At 42.7% G+C, this 18,838-nt stretch overlaps 1 protein-coding gene across 1 annotated transcript in view; it reads left to right on the forward strand.

The window, feature by feature from the left end:
* Shc4 (SHC (Src homology 2 domain containing) family, member 4) overlaps positions 1-18,838 on the forward strand; it is an 88,545-nt gene that overhangs the window by 61,397 nt on the left and 8,310 nt on the right. Inside the window, exons 9-12 of the mRNA XM_013009964.1 lie at positions 443-496; positions 4,619-4,670; positions 8,433-8,556; positions 10,488-10,659. Coding sequence (XP_012865418.1) covers positions 443-496; positions 4,619-4,670; positions 8,433-8,556; positions 10,488-10,659 — 402 coding nt within the window. The remainder of the gene's footprint in view (positions 1-442; positions 497-4,618; positions 4,671-8,432; positions 8,557-10,487; positions 10,660-18,838) is intronic.

Genomic DNA, 18,838 nt, shown 5'->3' on the forward strand with positions numbered 1-18,838 from the left:
TGAGCTTTGTACTTACTGCTTTTGTTTTTACTGAAATAGAAATATAGAAATATATGCAAATAACATGTGTAGCTTAATTGTCATGAGATGAACTTGTCTATGTAACTACTACCCAGATCAAAAGTGCCATTTTCAGCATCAGATAATCATTGGCTTCCTCTTCCTCTGCCCCAGGAGTAACGATCATCTCCACGTTCAACATGACAAAATAACTCTGCTTTTGAGCATCAGTAAATGAAGCCATACATTTTTTTAGGTTAGGGGCACCTTGTACCACAAATTCTTGCTGTATAGGAGTCCGTTGTTTGAGAATCACACTGGACAGCTAATTTACTGCTATTAGAAACAGAGTAATTATTCCTTTTCTTGAGGTTGTCATGTGTGACACTCGATAACTAAGAACAATCATTTATCATATCATGATGTTTATTTTTTTTTTCAGATTATTGCCAATCATCATATGCAGTCTATTTCATTCGCCTCAGGAGGGGATCTTGTAAGTATGGTTTGGTAAAAGTTCTTTTTAGAAAAGTTAAGTTCTATGTGAAGTGTAGGAACTACTACATGTGTTTTCCAAATGTCCTTGTAGTCTGTTAATAGGGAAATGTGGCAGGTAATTAAAAAAAATAAAAGAGTCGTATGCCAGTGGCTCATGCCTATAATCTTAGCTACTCAGGAGCCTGAGATCTGAGGATCACAGTTCGAAGCCAGCCCAGGCAGAAAAGTCCCTGTCAGATGCTTATCTCCAATTAACCACTCAAACAAAACAAAACAAAACAAAACTGGAAGTGAAGCTGTAGTTCAAGGTGGTCCAAGCACTAGCCGTGAGCAAAAAGAGCTCAGGGACAGTGCCTGGGCCTTGAGTACAAGTCCCACAACCAAAAAAAAAAAAAAAAAGACAGACTTGAGTAGAATATTTCCTGTCACTTAATTGTAAAATGGGGTTGGAGGCGTGGCCCACTTGGAGCAGTGCTGGACAGGTTCACATAGTGTCCGGGACTGAGTTTGAGTCCCAGTCTCAGACCTTAAAAAAAATTTTAAAATACTCAGATTAGGAGTTGAACTGATAATCCTTCATTGTGTTATTAGCCATGGAATTATCATTGGCTAAGCTTCTTGTTGATCACATTGAAGTCACAAAAGAAACGCCCAAAAAACAAAAACAAAAACTTGAGCATGTCTCTCCTACCTGTATTGCCAGTGGTCTCTCAGGATTATTTCCCACAGAGTCAATTGGACTTGGTGTGAGGAAAACTGGTATGAGGGAAGGAAGGCTCATTTTCCATCCTGCCTCCGAAGCAAGACGACTAAACCTACCAGAACAAGCGAACAGCTTGGCAGAAAACCCGTGCAAAGAATGGATAACTGGAGAGAGAGTACTTAGATTTCCTCTCGTCTGAGTCATGCTCACTTCCTGTGAGTTGTGGGGGCTTCTCTCTCTAAAGCTCTACAGAATGGAGTGTCGCTCCTTGTCTCCCTGCCCCGCCCACCGCTGGACCAGAGTGTTTGGAGAGAGACATTAAAACGAGGGGCTTCAGGGACTGAACAACCAACAAATCTATTTGAGAGAATGGATGCCTTCTGTTTCACTCCAGAGGAGTGACATCATGTGCCATTTTTGTATAGGCATATGGAGCACTAGAAGAAGGTAACAGGATGACTCTCAGAGAAGCTGAATATTGGTAACCTCAAGAAAAGATACGGAGAACATATGCAGACCTTTAGTATCTGCCACAAATTTATATCGTTTGCATCTAAAGTGTGTATGTGTATATATATGCATCTATATGTATATATATATATATATACACACATACATATTTATACCCACACACATACTGCTGACTTGGTTAAACCCCTGTGCTCTCTGCAATTGGAGAGAAAGTAGAGCAATATAGAATAATAAGTATGGCTTAGTTGGTAGAGTGCTAGCCAGTGAGTGAAGGTGGAAAATACTGCGTTTAAGTCCTGGTTTCAGACATAAGATAGAAAGAATAGAAAGAAAAGAAGGAAGGAAGGAAGGTAGGAAGGAAGGAAGGAAGAAAGAAAAAAAATGGTAAGCTGGGCCAGGTGCTGGTAACTCACATTTGTAATCCTAACTACTCAGGAGGCTGAGATCTGAGGACCACAGTTAGACCAGCCTGGCCTGGGAAGTCCATGAGGACTCTTTAATATATATATTGTTATTTATTGTAAAGATACTGTACAAAGGGGTTGCAGTTACAAGAGTAAGGTAATGAGTACACTTCCTATAAAGCATCATTACCCCCTCCTTTGTTTTTCCCCTACCATCCCTTCCCTCCCCACCTCCCCAACTCCTCCCCCCACCAAGCTGTAAAGCTCATTTTCAATGTAGTGTCTTGTACATCTCATTGTTACAATGGGTCATCTGTATCCTTATTTCAGCATTTTATTACTTACTCCAATTCTCTCTCTCTCTCTCTCTCTCATACACACACACACACACACACACACACACACACAGCCAGAAACAGAGATGCAACTCAAATGGTAGAATACTAGCCTTGAAGAAAAAAAAAAGGGCCCAGGAACAGCACCCAGGACCTGAGTTCAAGCCCCAGTTACCCAGCCCTCTATATATACAAATAGTAAGTTGGATTCATCCTAAGCACTGGAGCTGGAACTCTGTCCAGTAGACCACAGTTCCAGTTAGGTGGTATATAGTGCCAGGCATTGGAGTTATGTAGACCTTGTTTAATCTCTTGATGGTTCAGGGTCCTTATCTATGAGGGGGATACTCTGGTTAATCATCTCCATGTCATTACAAAAAGCAGTTGTGGGGACTGGGAAGGTGGCTCAGTGGTAGAGTGCTTGCCTTGCATGAGGCCCTGGGTTCCATTCCTTAGACATGACCTTACTTACTGGGAAGACCTTTAAGCCATTTTTCTTTCTGCACAAGAAATTTACTTGCTTGTGTGTTCTTAAAACAAAACAAGACAAAACAACTCAAGACTAAGTTATGCTGACCCTGAGGTCTGCTTCCTGTATGCTTCGTTGTGGGTTCTTAAGTGATTGTCCTTGAGGGTATTACAGACCTGGGCTTTTATTTCCTGAGAGCTGATTGCCTCTGCCCTCTAGAGAGTCATACTTCTCATCTGCAAATGGCACTGAATATATTTTTTTCTTCTCTGAGAACTGAGATAACAAAAAGCATCTTTAATTATTCAAATCTCATCATTCATCAACTTATTCTTTTCAATCAAAGCTGGAATTACCAAGGAGCTTGTTTTTTGTTGTTGCTGCTTTGTTTTTTGTTTTTGTTTTTTTTTAACCAAGTCAGCAACATATTTCTCTTTTACTTAAGTCTTCATCGTTTCTTCCTTTTTAAAAATGATTTCTTTGTCCTCTGATGGTATTGATCAGATAAATGCATTACATTCTTGCTGTATTTTTCTTTTTTTTTTTTTTTTTGGTCATGGGGCTTGAACTCTGAGCGCAGTCCCTGAGCTCTTCAGCTCAAGGCTAGCTCTACTACTTCAGCCACAGCACCACTTCTGGTTTTCTGGTGGTTAATTGGAGATAAGAGTCTCACAGCCTTTCCTGCCTGGGTTGGCTTTGAGCCGTGATCCTCAGATCTCAGCCTCCTGAGTAGCTAGGATTACAGGTGTGAGCCATTGACACCTGGCTTGTATTTTTCTTTAAGCCAGCTGATGATGCACTCACACAAGCCACCAAGAACAAAACCCCATATTTCTTTGATCACTTTACTTTCTGACATGCCTGTGTCTGTTTGAACAGTAGGGGTATTGATGTGTGCCACATCCTAGTTTATGACACATTTGTGATCACATAACTACTAAGATTCGAAGTTTCAGCACAGAGTCATGGTCTCTAGCCATTTAGAAAGAATGTGTCAAACTGGGTGCTGGTGGTTTAGGCCTGTAATCCCAGCAACTCAGGAAACTGAGATCTGAGGATCACAGTTCAAAGCCAGCCTGGGCAGGAAAGTCTGTGACTTATTCCTGTTAACCACCAGAAAACTGGAAGTGGTGCTGTGGCTCAAAGTGGTAGAGCACTAGCCTTGAGCAAAAGAGCTCAGAGACAGTGCCCAGACCCAGAGTTCAAGCCCCACAACTGACTAAAAAAGTGTCCTAATATATAACATATCTGTATTCTCTTTTATTCTCAATGACATAGTCTATCTCAAAAAAATTTTTTCTGTGGCCATCCTAGGGCTTGAACTCAGGACTTGAGTGTTGTCCCATAGCTCCATTTGTGTTATTTATTTATTTTTTTATTTGTGTCTCCAATTAAGGAGATGAAAGTCTCATGGACTTTCCTGCCCGGGCTGGCTTTGAACCTTGATCCTCAGATCTCAGCCTCCTGAGTAACTAGGATTACAGGCATGAGCCACCAGCACCTGGAGGCCTCTAAAACTTTAACCTTCCTAGTCTCCTCTCAAGAGGAAGAGCATCTGGGCCTCACAATTGCTTAACTATATAACGCATATTAAGCTCCCCCTGCAATGTTATCCTTTTCTCTTGAAGCAGAAAGATTCATATGTAAGTTCTTGTTTCAGCGTCACGTCTCAAATGTGATCATAGCTTTCAATGGTATAATCCATCTGAAATACAGTTGTTTTTCCTTTTTTTTATAGGATACTACAGACTATGTTGCCTACGTAGCTAAAGATCCAGTTAATCAAAGAGGTATGGAAACAACTCCTAGATTCTCTTAAAGCTATGAGATACCAACTTTAAATAGTAATAAGCAAGGAAGTGGAGCTGTGGCTCAAGTGGTAGAGCGCTAGCCTTGAGCTGAAGAGCTAAGGGACAGTGCCCAGGCCCAGAGTTCAGGCCCCACGAACGGACCCAAAAAAAAAAGATCTGAGACAGTGCCCAGGCCCTGAGTTCAAGCCCCACGAACGACAAAAAAAACAGGGGGTGGGGAGGATGAAAGGAAAAAGGAAAGAGGTCCTCATAAGGTCACCAATCAATAAATAAATCAATAAATAGATGAATCAATTCTACATCCTGAGCAGAACTTTATAGAAGAATATTACAAGCCACTAAGAAACATTTGGAAAAAAAATTTAGCCTCACTAGCAATGAGAGATGCAGAACGTATCATTAGATACTACATTTCTAACATTGAAAATTGTAAAATGTGGTTTAGATTGGAAGATACTATTGGATACTATTGATAAGTATGTAGATTTAGCCAGGTGCTAGCTACTCAGGAGTATTGCAGTTCATAGCCAGCCTGGGCAGGAAAGTCTGTGAAACTCTTATCTCAGTGAACCAGCAGGAAGCCAGAAATGGAGCTGTGGCTCAAGTGATAGAGCGCTAGCCTTGAGCAAAAAAGCACAGAGTCAGCATCCGGACCCTGAGATCAAGCCCCAGGACTGGAACAATAAATAAATAGAAAATCAAGTGAGCCATAGCATGTTTTTCTATGCAGCAATTTAGACTATTTTAGATTAATAAGTGATGACATGGGGAAAATATAGGATGCAAATGTGTGTAGTATGACTCAAGGTACAAGAGTAGACACCCATAGAATAAATATAGGAGAAATACACAACAAATTGTTTCCAATGGTTGTCCTCAGTAAGATTTTTGTATCATTAAAAAAATCTCTTCCTAGTGTTTTTTTAAATTTAGAATTCCTACAAAGAATATTTCATTTAAGAAAATAAATGAGGCCGGGCGCTGGTGGCTCACGCCTGTAATCCTAGCTACTCAGGAGGCTGAGATCTGAGGATCATGGTTCAAAGCCAGTTGGGGCAGGAAAGTCTGTGAGACTCTTATCTCCAATAAACCACCAGAAAACTGGAAGTGGTATGGTGGCTCAAGTGATAGAGTGCTCACCTTGAGCGGAAGAGCTGAGGGACAGTGCCTACACCAAGTTCAAGCCCCATGACTGACGAAAGAAAGAAAGGAAAGAAAGGAAAGGAAAGGAAAGAAAGAAAGGAGTTTGAAATCATTCAATAAGAATAGAAGAAAAAGGAGAGAATAAAGTTATAAAATTACCACAGGGAATTTAATTCACCCAGGAGAAAGTGGTAGACAAGTTCTTCTAAGAACTAGATCTTGAGGGACTGGACACAGGGAGAAGAAGATGGGCAAGGAAGGGGACAAGTAGAGGGGCAGAGGAGGGGAGAGAGGGAGAGAGAAATCAAGAACCAATATCTCTAGGGGAAAGTTTGGAAATCCACATCTTCTCAGCCCTAAGAATCCAGAGAGAACAGAGCTAAGAGTTTCAGGAGCACAAGTAATCAAAGGAGACGTGGCCCAGCAGTAGAAGGGAGGACACCAGGAGGTCAGAATCACCCAAAAAAGGCGAAGAGCCACTTTCTCCTGGAGATGTCAGAGATGGTCACACACTGAAAAGGACTCGAGGGGAATGAAGAGCAGGAAAATGGGTTCCAGTACAATGATCAGGCCACGGGGTGCTATGGAAGGCACACGTTTTGGTGGGCTAGTAAAGACAGGAGCCAGATGGTTGGGCTGAGGAGGCTGACAGGAAGTGGGGAGCAAGAAGCAGAGAGGACTGGGCTTTTGGTTAGTCTTCTGGAACGTTCCCATGTTTCCCATGTACATTTTGCACGAGTGCATTTACTTTTTGCACGAGTGCGTTTGGATCGAGATGCTTGTCACGTTTGCCTTTCTTGGCAAGAACTCGTCAGTGAATTTTTTTTTTATTTCATAGAAGACCTTTTCTATACAAAAGGCAAGTTCCAATGAGAAGAGTTTGCGTTTACTTGGTGATAAATACGGCCTTCTCCTGTAGTTGCAATAAATGAAGGAACCTATATTCTCTTTACCTCTTACTCCAAATCTATTACAGTCCAGGAAGGTTTTAGGGTTTTCTCTGAAAGAATGTCTAAAGAGGGCCTAGTTTACTTGGACTGCCAGGATATAGGAAAACACCAGAAGGCTAATTTAAACGAACAGACTGATGTATATTTATGTTTATGATTGCGAAGTGTATGCACCATTGTCCCTATGACATTGGTTAATTCAGGCTGACTTTTTTTGGTCCCATAGCACCATCTGGTGGGAAACTTGAGAAATGAAACTTGTGTAAATTTCTAGTTTTCTAGATTTGCCTAGTTCTTAACAAACACAATCCATGAAGAAGGGCCTGCTATCTTCTAAGAGTAGCTCTCATCCTTTCTATGTGATTAGGAAACCTATTGGAAATGAAAAAGATAGAATTCTTTTATATTTTACTACGGTACCTGATACACAGGGGTAGAGCTGTGTGTCCATCTGGCTTCATTCAAGGGAGGAATGAAAAGAATCCAGATCTGCATCTGGTTCCAAACATGGAGAGAAAGGCTTAACCTTCTTGGAAAAAGTTAGAACATCACCAGAAGTTTTTAGCTGGGCACCGGTGGCTCATGCCTTACTACTAGCTTATTCAGGAGCTTGAATTTTAAGGACCAAGTTTTGAAGCTACCTGGGCCCAAAAGTCTGCAGGACTCTCTTTTTCTTCTATTATACAGAAAAAGGCCAGGCTGGAAGTGTGGCTCAAGTGGTAGAGTACCAGCCATGAGCAATAAGTTCAGTGTGAATTCCAGGAAGGCATGGGGCTTTTTTTTTTTTTAAACATATTTGTGTTTTTCTCTTTTCCCGTTGCTGAAAATTGGGCAATTCTTGGCCAGGGTTTTAAGATACTGGGAAGTCACATGTGTGTATATGAGTTCAGGCTGTGACCCACCTAAAAAAAAAAACCAAAGACCATTTCTTGCTTGTATGTGAGAATAGAACTGTTAGAATGGAAACGTTTCCTGACAGTGTAGAGACGTAGCTATACCCAGAAAGGTTGGCCTGTTGTCCAGTATTATTTCTTTCATAGAGAGTTAGGTACCTTTTTCTTTTTTTCTTTGTTTTTATCAATTGTGTGGTTTGAATTTAGGGTCTGAGTGCTCTCTGAGATTTTTCACTCAAAGCTAGTATTCTGCCACTTTGAGTCACAGTGCCATTTCTGGTTTTCTAGTAGTTACTTGGAGATAAGTAACTCACAGACTTTCCTGCCTGGGCTGGCTCTGAACCACGATCCTCAGATCTCTGCCTCCTGTGTAGCTAAGATTACAGGCATGAGCCACCAGTGCCCAGCTTTGAAGAGATCTTATAAACTTGTTTCTTTTTATCCACATGCCAATTCCTGTTCTAGATATATTATTAATTTATATCACCTTTTACTGAAAATGTACTGCAATATTAATTTTTTTGGGGGGGCGGGGTTGGTCATGGGCCTGAACTCTGGGCCTGGGCGCTGTCCCTCAGTTCTTTAGCTCAAGGCTAGCCCTCTACCACTTGAGCCACAGCGCCATTTCCAGCTTTTTTCTGCTTATGTGGTGCTAAGGAATTGAACCCAGGGCCTCATGCATACAAGGCGAGCGCTCTACCACTGAGCCACCTTCCCAGCCCCTACAGTATTAATTTTTATATGTCTCCTTACAGCATGTCACATATTGAAGTGTCGCAGTGGAATGGCGCAAGATGTCATAAGTACTATAGGACAGGCCTTTGAGCTCCGGTTTAAACAGTACTTGAAAAATCCTTCTCTGAATACTTCTTGTGAAAGGTCAGTTGTGAGTTCTATAATTATATGACTTCTCTCTCTCTCTCTCACATCGTGGTGCTTGAACTCTGGGCCTGGGTGCTGTCCCTGAGCTCTTCAGCTCACGGTCAGTGCTCTACCACTTGAGCCACATCGCCACTTCCACGGTGGCTGGTGTGAGCCACTGGCGCCCAGCTTTCTTCTTGTTTTATAACAAAGACTGAAGAAGACACCCAAAGGGAGAAGGCATGGGGCCCATTTCTCTCCTGTTACATACAGCTATAGGCTAAGCAGTTGGAATATGGTAGGCACCAAGACATTTCCCAGCTTTGCTTTTCACCCCAGATCTCTTGCATATTGGTAAAAAGAAAACAAAAGCAAAACTAAGAGCCAGGAGCAAAACAGTAAAAAGCAAATGTGAGCAAATGCCAGTGTGTCTGCTGGTTTCCGGTCCAGCTCCAGATCTTGTGTGGCTACACAAGGAACTCCACGCCCAGGGAGCTGGTTATTCTCTCCAAGACCCGGAAAGTTCACCAGGGAAGCTCAACCCTCTTAGCCCCTCAGACTCCACCCGGTGTAGAGAGCAAGGTTGTCACTGGCTCACACTGTAAATGCTTCTCCTTTTACAAGGAGTGTGTTTTCCCTAAATTTTTGTGTTGATATTTTGTATATCAGCAAACAGTGGGTTTGGAGATCTACTTTTATGAGATGATCTTTGGTAACAAAAAAAAAAGGGAGTTATTAGCTGGGCGCTGGTGGCTCACACCTGTAATCCTAGCTGCTCAGGAGACTGAGATCTGAGGATCCTAGTTGGAGGCCAGCCCAGGTAGGAAAAGTCTACATGAGTCTTATCTCCAACTTACCACCAAAAAGCTGAAAGTAGAGCACCAGCCTTGAGCAAAAAAAAAAAAAAAGCTCCGGGATGGCAGGGTGCCAGTGTCTCACATATCTGTAACCCTAGCTACTCAGGGGGCTGAGATCTGAGGATCACAGTTTGAAGCCAATACAGGCAGGGAAGTCTGTGAGACTCTTACCTCCAATTAATCACATAAAAAGAAGTGACGCTGTGGCTCAAGTGATAGAGGGCTAGCTTTGAGCAAAAGGGAACTAAGGGACAGTGCTCAAGCCCAGAGTTCAAGGCCCAAGTCTGACCAAAAAAAAAAAAAAAGCTAAGGGAAAGTCCCTAAGCCACGAGTTCAAGCCCCAGCCTGGCACAAAACAATAAAATACATATAGACAAATAAATAAAATGACTTGATTATTGCTTTTAGACAAGGCATTTACTAATTCCAATTGGGAAGAAAAGTACTTTTGTTTATTTTTTTTAAATCCTGTTTCATTTAAAAAAAAAAAACAATTGCACGTTTATATAAATCTACCCACTTGACACAGATAGTTCTAATATTTCTTTATGAATCCCATAGATGCCAGATTTGTGCAAGCAGTGTTATCTCCCTCCCTCCGTCCCTCCCTCCCATTTTCCCTCCCTCCCTCCTTCTCTCTCTCTCTCTCTCTCTCCCCCTCTCTCTCTCACATACACACACACACACACACACATTAGTCATTTTAGTCTAGTAACACAGAGGCATATCTACCCTAAGAACAGTATCTAAATTTTCTCATGTTTCCACAGCGGAACAATTGAACCGTGTTGGATATGCAAGAAAGACTTTTGCATTGTTTATGATCCTCAGTCAAAAATGTCTCCCATGTAGAGAGCTCGTTATTTGTTGCTCTTGTTGGTCACTGCAGGAGATACAGACACATCACCCGTCGCTCCTCTTCCATTGTCTGTAGCCATCTGAACAACACAGCCCTGTAGACATTTCCACCCAGATGTTTGGCATCACTCAGGCCCCACGATCAACTTAGAACGGCAGTGCAGAGATTTTTAATGCACCATTTGAATTCCCACCCAACCTTTTGGGATTCTTCCCCCCACCCCCTCCTTCCAGTGAAGAGGCGCATATCGAAGGCCAGGCCGAGGAGAGAGGCGATCACGAATACTACAATGAAATCCCAGGAAAGCTGCCACCTGCTGGTGGCCTCTCAGATGTGAGGATTAAAGTTCAACCTGCGGAACAAATGGCTTACTGCCCCATCCCGTGTGAGAAGTTGTGCTATTTAGTAAGTGATTTTTTTTTAATTGCAACTGGCACCAAAAATGTGATTCTGTCTTTATCACGAGAGCACTTGTAGCTTGAGGGTTTCCAAATGTGGGGCTGCAGAGAAAAGTGCTGTCTTCATCAAATGTACAGCCAGGGAGGAAATGATGGTGGGAGCCTGGATCATTTTCATTCTCAACCTCCTGTCCAGCATCTCAGCAGATGATGATCCCGCCCCTCCTCTGTGTCCCCCTCCCCCTTTATTTTTGTCCATGAATCCAGTCTGCCAACCTCAAAGTTAGCTGGCTACCTGGCCAGCATTCATACAGAGATCCTCAAAATTACTTTCTCACGGAGGCTTGATTGTGTGACCTGGAATATGAATGCTGGAGCAGAGGCAAGCACCCCCAGATACAGGACATTGGGTGTTCTTTTTATCTACCTCTGCAGGACCAAAGGCAAACTAAAAGGGGTGTGGTCTCCCCATCTATAATCTCAGTTTCAGATCTGCTAGAGAATGAAATTGTGTGTTACAATCTTCTGAGAGCGTCATTAGTGGCAGGCACCGGTGGCTCACGCCTGTAAAATCCTAGCCCCTCAGGAGTCTGAGATCTGAGGATCTCAGTCCGGACAGAAAAGTCTGTGAGACTCTTATCTCCAATAAACCACCAGAAAACTGGAAGTGGCGCTGTGGCTCAAGTGGTAGAGCTCTAGCCTTGAGCTCAAGAGCTCAGAGACAGTGCCCAGACCCAGAGTTCAAGCCCCACAACTGACTAAAAAAGTGTCCTAATATATAACATATCTGTATTCTCTTTTATTCTCAATGACATAGTCTATCTCAAAAAAATTTTTTCTGTGGCCATCCTAGGGCTTGAACTCAGGACTTGAGTGTTGTCCCATAGCTCCATTTGTGTTATTTATTTATTTTTTTATTTGTGTCTCCAATTAAGGAGATGAAAGTCTCATGGACTTTCCTGCCCGGGCTGGCTTTGAACCTTGATCCTCAGATCTCAGCCTCCTGAGTAACTAGGATTACAGGCATGAGCCACCAGCACCTGGAGGCCTCTAAAACTTTAACCTTCCTAGTCTCCTCTCAAGAGGAAGAGCATCTGGGCCTCACAATTGCTTAACTATATAACGCATATTAAGCTCCCCCTGCAATGTTATCCTTTTCTCTTGAAGCAGAAAGATTCATATGTAAGTTCTTGTTTCAGCGTCACGTCTCAAATGTGATCATAGCTTTCAATGGTATAATCCATCTGAAATACAGTTGTTTTTCCTTTTTTTTATAGGATACTACAGACTATGTTGCCTACGTAGCTAAAGATCCAGTTAATCAAAGAGGTATGGAAACAACTCCTAGATTCTCTTAAAGCTATGAGATACCAACTTTAAATAGTAATAAGCAAGGAAGTGGAGCTGTGGCTCAAGTGGTAGAGCGCTAGCCTTGAGCTGAAGAGCTAAGGGACAGTGCCCAGGCCCAGAGTTCAGGCCCCACGAACGGACCCAAAAAAAAAAGATCTGAGACAGTGCCCAGGCCCTGAGTTCAAGCCCCACGAACGACAAAAAAAACAGGGGGTGGGGAGGAAGAAAGGAAAAAGGAAAGAGGTCCTCATAAGGTCACCAATCAATAAATAAATCAATAAATAGATGAATCAATTCTACATCCTGAGCAGAACTTTATAGAAGAATATTACAAGCCACTAAGAAACATTTGGAAAAAAAATTTAGCCTCACTAGCAATGAGAGATGCAGAACGTATCATTAGATACTACATTTCTAACATTGAAAATTGTAAAATGTGGTTTAGATTGGAAGATACTATTGGATACTATTGATAAGTATGTAGATTTAGCCAGGTGCTAGCTACTCAGGAGTATTGCAGTTCATAGCCAGCCTGGGCAGGAAAGTCTGTGAAACTCTTATCTCAGTGAACCAGCAGGAAGCCAGAAATGGAGCTGTGGCTCAAGTGATAGAGCGCTAGCCTTGAGCAAAAAAGCACAGAGTCAGCATCCGGACCCTGAGATCAAGCCCCAGGACTGGAACAATAAATAAATAGAAAATCAAGTGAGCCATAGCATGTTTTTCTATGCAGCAATTTAGACTATTTTAGATTAATAAGTGATGACATGGGGAAAATATAGGATGCAAATGTGTGTAGTATGACTCAAGGTACAAGAGTAGACACCCATAGAATAAATATAGGAGAAATACACAACAAATTGTTTCCAATGGTTGTCCTCAGTAAGATTTTTGTATCATTAAAAAAATCTCTTCCTAGTGTTTTTTTAAATTTAGAATTCCTACAAAGAATATTTCATTTAAGAAAATAAATGAGGCCGGGCGCTGGTGGCTCACGCCTGTAATCCTAGCTACTCAGGAGGCTGAGATCTGAGGATCATGGTTCAAAGCCAGTTGGGGCAGGAAAGTCTGTGAGACTCTTATCTCCAATAAACCACCAGAAAACTGGAAGTGGTATGGTGGCTCAAGTGATAGAGTGCTCACCTTGAGCGGAAGAGCTGAGGGACAGTGCCTACACCAAGTTCAAGCCCCATGACTGACGAAAGAAAGAAAGGAAAGAAAGGAAAGGAAAGGAAAGAAAGAAAGGAGTTTGAAATCATTCAATAAGAATAGAAGAAAAAGGAGAGAATAAAGTTATAAAATTACCACAGGGAATTTAATTCACCCAGGAGAAAGTGGTAGACAAGTTCTTCTAAGAACTAGATCTTGAGGGACTGGACACAGGGAGAAGAAGATGGGCAAGGAAGGGGACAAGTAGAGGGGCAGAGGAGGGGAGAGAGGGAGAGAGAAATCAAGAACCAATATCTCTAGGGGAAAGTTTGGAAATCCACATCTTCTCAGCCCTAAGAATCCAGAGAGAACAGAGCTAAGAGTTTCAGGAGCACAAGTAATCAAAGGAGACGTGGCCCAGCAGTAGAAGGGAGGACACCAGGAGGTCAGAATCACCCAAAAAAGGCGAAGAGCCACTTTCTCCTGGAGATGTCAGAGATGGTCACACACTGAAAAGGACTCGAGGGGAATGAAGAGCAGGAAAATGGGTTCCAGTACAATGATCAGGCCACGGGGTGCTATGGAAGGCACACGTTTTGGTGGGCTAGTAAAGACAGGAGCCAGATGGTTGGGCTGAGGAGGCTGACAGGAAGTGGGGAGCAAGAAGCAGAGAGGACTGGGCTTTTGGTTAGTCTTCTGGAACGTTCCCATGTTTCCCATGTACATTTTGCACGAGTGCATTTACTTTTTGCACGAGTGCGTTTGGATCGAGATGCTTGTCACGTTTGCCTTTCTTGGCAAGAACTCGTCAGTGAATTTTTTTTTTATTTCATAGAAGACCTTTTCTATACAAAAGGCAAGTTCCAATGAGAAGAGTTTGCGTTTACTTGGTGATAAATACGGCCTTCTCCTGTAGTTGCAATAAATGAAGGAACCTATATTCTCTTTACCTCTTACTCCAAATCTATTACAGTCCAGGAAGGTTTTAGGGTTTTCTCTGAAAGAATGTCTAAAGAGGGCCTAGTTTACTTGGACTGCCAGGATATAGGAAAACACCAGAAGGCTAATTTAAACGAACAGACTGATGTATATTTATGTTTATGATTGCGAAGTGTATGCACCATTGTCCCTATGACATTGGTTAATTCAGGCTGACTTTTTTTGGTCCCATAGCACCATCTGGTGGGAAACTTGAGAAATGAAACTTGTGTAAATTTCTAGTTTTCTAGATTTGCCTAGTTCTTAACAAACACAATCCATGAAGAAGGGCCTGCTATCTTCTAAGAGTAGCTCTCATCCTTTCTATGTGATTAGGAAACCTATTGGAAATGAAAAAGATAGAATTCTTTTATATTTTACTACGGTACCTGATACACAGGGGTAGAGCTGTGTGTCCATCTGGCTTCATTCAAGGGAGGAATGAAAAGAATCCAGATCTGCATCTGGTTCCAAACATGGAGAGAAAGGCTTAACCTTCTTGGAAAAAGTTAGAACATCACCAGAAGTTTTTAGCTGGGCACCGGTGGCTCATGCCTTACTACTAGCTTATTCAGGAGCTTGAATTTTAAGGACCAAGTTTTGAAGCTACCTGGGCCCAAAAGTCTGCAGGACTCTCTTTTTCTTCTATTATACAGAAAAAGGCCAGGCTGGAAGTGTGGCTCAAGTGGTAGAGTACCAGCCATGAGCAATAAGTTCAGTGTGAATTCCAGGAAGGCATGGGGCTTTTTTTTTTTTTAAACATATTTGTGTTTTTCTCTTTTCCCGTTGCTGAAAATTGGGCAATTCTTGGCCAGGGTTTTAAGATACTGGGAAGTCACATGTGTGTATATGAGTTCAGGCTGTGACCCACCTAAAAAAAAAAACCAAAGACCATTTCTTGCTTGTATGTGAGAATAGAACTGTTAGAATGGAAACGTTTCCTGACAGTGTAGAGACGTAGCTATACCCAGAAAGGTTGGCCTGTTGTCCAGTATTATTTCTTTCATAGAGAGTTAGGTACCTTTTTCTTTTTTTCTTTGTTTTTATCAATTGTGTGGTTTGAATTTAGGGTCTGAGTGCTCTCTGAGATTTTTCACTCAAAGCTAGTATTCTGCCACTTTGAGTCACAGTGCCATTTCTGGTTTTCTAGTAGTTACTTGGAGATAAGTAACTCACAGACTTTCCTGCCTGGGCTGGCTCTGAACCACGATCCTCAGATCTCTGCCTCCTGTGTAGCTAAGATTACAGGCATGAGCCACCAGTGCCCAGCTTTGAAGAGATCTTATAAACTTGTTTCTTTTTATCCACATGCCAATTCCTGTTCTAGATATATTATTAATTTATATCACCTTTTACTGAAAATGTACTGCAATATTAATTTTTTTGGGGGGGCGGGGTTGGTCATGGGCCTGAACTCTGGGCCTGGGCGCTGTCCCTCAGTTCTTTAGCTCAAGGCTAGCCCTCTACCACTTGAGCCACAGCGCCATTTCCAGCTTTTTTCTGCTTATGTGGTGCTAAGGAATTGAACCCAGGGCCTCATGCATACAAGGCGAGCGCTCTACCACTGAGCCACCTTCCCAGCCCCTACAGTATTAATTTTTATATGTCTCCTTACAGCATGTCACATATTGAAGTGTCGCAGTGGAATGGCGCAAGATGTCATAAGTACTATAGGACAGGCCTTTGAGCTCCGGTTTAAACAGTACTTGAAAAATCCTTCTCTGAATACTTCTTGTGAAAGGTCAGTTGTGAGTTCTATAATTATATGACTTCTCTCTCTCTCTCTCACATCGTGGTGCTTGAACTCTGGGCCTGGGTGCTGTCCCTGAGCTCTTCAGCTCACGGTCAGTGCTCTACCACTTGAGCCACATCGCCACTTCCACGGTGGCTGGTGTGAGCCACTGGCGCCCAGCTTTCTTCTTGTTTTATAACAAAGACTGAAGAAGACACCCAAAGGGAGAAGGCATGGGGCCCATTTCTCTCCTGTTACATACAGCTATAGGCTAAGCAGTTGGAATATGGTAGGCACCAAGACATTTCCCAGCTTTGCTTTTCACCCCAGATCTCTTGCATATTGGTAAAAAGAAAACAAAAGCAAAACTAAGAGCCAGGAGCAAAACAGTAAAAAGCAAATGTGAGCAAATGCCAGTGTGTCTGCTGGTTTCCGGTCCAGCTCCAGATCTTGTGTGGCTACACAAGGAACTCCACGCCCAGGGAGCTGGTTATTCTCTCCAAGACCCGGAAAGTTCACCAGGGAAGCTCAACCCTCTTAGCCCCTCAGACTCCACCCGGTGTAGAGAGCAAGGTTGTCACTGGCTCACACTGTAAATGCTTCTCCTTTTACAAGGAGTGTGTTTTCCCTAAATTTTTGTGTTGATATTTTGTATATCAGCAAACAGTGGGTTTGGAGATCTACTTTTATGAGATGATCTTTGGTAACAAAAAAAAAAGGGAGTTATTAGCTGGGCGCTGGTGGCTCACACCTGTAATCCTAGCTGCTCAGGAGACTGAGATCTGAGGATCCTAGTTGGAGGCCAGCCCAGGTAGGAAAAGTCTACATGAGTCTTATCTCCAACTTACCACCAAAAAGCTGAAAGTAGAGCACCAGCCTTGAGCAAAAAAAAAAAAAAAGCTCCGGGATGGCAGGGTGCCAGTGTCTCACATATCTGTAACCCTAGCTACTCAGGGGGCTGAGATCTGAGGATCACAGTTTGAAGCCAATACAGGCAGGGAAGTCTGTGAGACTCTTACCTCCAATTAATCACATAAAAAGAAGTGACGCTGTGGCTCAAGTGATAGAGGGCTAGCTTTGAGCAAAAGGGAACTAAGGGACAGTGCTCAAGCCCAGAGTTCAAGGCCCAAGTCTGACCAAAAAAAAAAAAAAAGCTAAGGGAAAGTCCCTAAGCCACGAGTTCAAGCCCCAGCCTGGCACAAAACAATAAAATACATATAGACAAATAAATAAAATGACTTGATTATTGCTTTTAGACAAGGCATTTACTAATTCCAATTGGGAAGAAAAGTACTTTTGTTTATTTTTTTTAAATCCTGTTTCATTTAAAAAAAAAAAACAATTGCACGTTTATATAAATCTACCCACTTGACACAGATAGTTCTAATATTTCTTTATGAATCCCATAGATGCCAGATTTGTGCAAGCAGTGTTATCTCCCTCCCTCCGTCCCTCCCTCCCATTTTCCCTCCCTCCCTCCTTCTCTCTCTCTCTCTCTCTCTCCCCCTCTCTCTCTCACATACACACACACACACACACACATTAGTCATTTTAGTCTAGTAACACAGAGGCATATCTACCCTAAGAACAGTATCTAAATTTTCTCATGTTTCCACAGCGGAACAATTGAACCGTGTTGGATATGCAAGAAAGACTTTTGCATTGTTTATGATCCTCAGTCAAAAATGTCTCCCATGTAGAGAGCTCGTTATTTGTTGCTCTTGTTGGTCACTGCAGGAGATACAGACACATCACCCGTCGCTCCTCTTCCATTGTCTGTAGCCATCTGAACAACACAGCCCTGTAGACATTTCCACCCAGATGTTTGGCATCACTCAGGCCCCACGATCAACTTAGAACGGCAGTGCAGAGATTTTTAATGCACCATTTGAATTCCCACCCAACCTTTTGGGATTCTTCCCCCCACCCCCTCCTTCCAGTGAAGAGGCGCATATCGAAGGCCAGGCCGAGGAGAGAGGCGATCACGAATACTACAATGAAATCCCAGGAAAGCTGCCACCTGCTGGTGGCCTCTCAGATGTGAGGATTAAAGTTCAACCTGCGGAACAAATGGCTTACTGCCCCATCCCGTGTGAGAAGTTGTGCTATTTAGTAAGTGATTTTTTTTTAATTGCAACTGGCACCAAAAATGTGATTCTGTCTTTATCACGAGAGCACTTGTAGCTTGAGGGTTTCCAAATGTGGGGCTGCAGAGAAAAGTGCTGTCTTCATCAAATGTACAGCCAGGGAGGAAATGATGGTGGGAGCCTGGATCATTTTCATTCTCAACCTCCTGTCCAGCATCTCAGCAGATGATGATCCCGCCCCTCCTCTGTGTCCCCCTCCCCCTTTATTTTTGTCCATGAATCCAGTCTGCCAACCTCAAAGTTAGCTGGCTACCTGGCCAGCATTCATACAGAGATCCTCAAAATTACTTTCTCACGGAGGCTTGATTGTGTGACCTGGAATATGAATGCTGGAGCAGAGGCAAGCACCCCCAGATACAGGACATTGGGTGTTCTTTTTATCTACCTCTGCAGGACCAAAGGCAAACTAAAAGGGGTGTGGTCTCCCCATCTATAATCTCAGTTTCAGATCTGCTAGAGAATGAAATTGTGTGTTACAATCTTCTGAGAGCGTCATTAGTGGCAGGCACCGGTGGCTCACGCCTGTAAAATCCTAGCCCCTCAGGAGTCTGAGATCTGAGGATCTCAGTCCGGACAGAAAAGTCTGTGAGACTCTTATCTCCAATAAACCACCAGAAAACTGGAAGTGGCGCTGTGGCTCAAGTGGTAGAGCTCTAGCCTTGAGCTCAAGAGCTCAGAGACAGTGCCCAGACCCAGAGTTCAAGCCCCACAACTGACTAAAAAAGTGTCCTAATATATAACATATCTGTATTCTCTTTTATTCTCAATGACATAGTCTATCTCAAAAAAATTTTTTCTGTGGCCATCCTAGGGCTTGAACTCAGGACTTGAGT

This window comes from Dipodomys ordii, unplaced genomic scaffold (genome assembly GCF_000151885.1).
Source record: "Dipodomys ordii isolate 6190 unplaced genomic scaffold, Dord_2.0 Scaffold11, whole genome shotgun sequence".
Lineage (NCBI taxonomy): Eukaryota > Metazoa > Chordata > Mammalia > Rodentia > Heteromyidae > Dipodomys > Dipodomys ordii.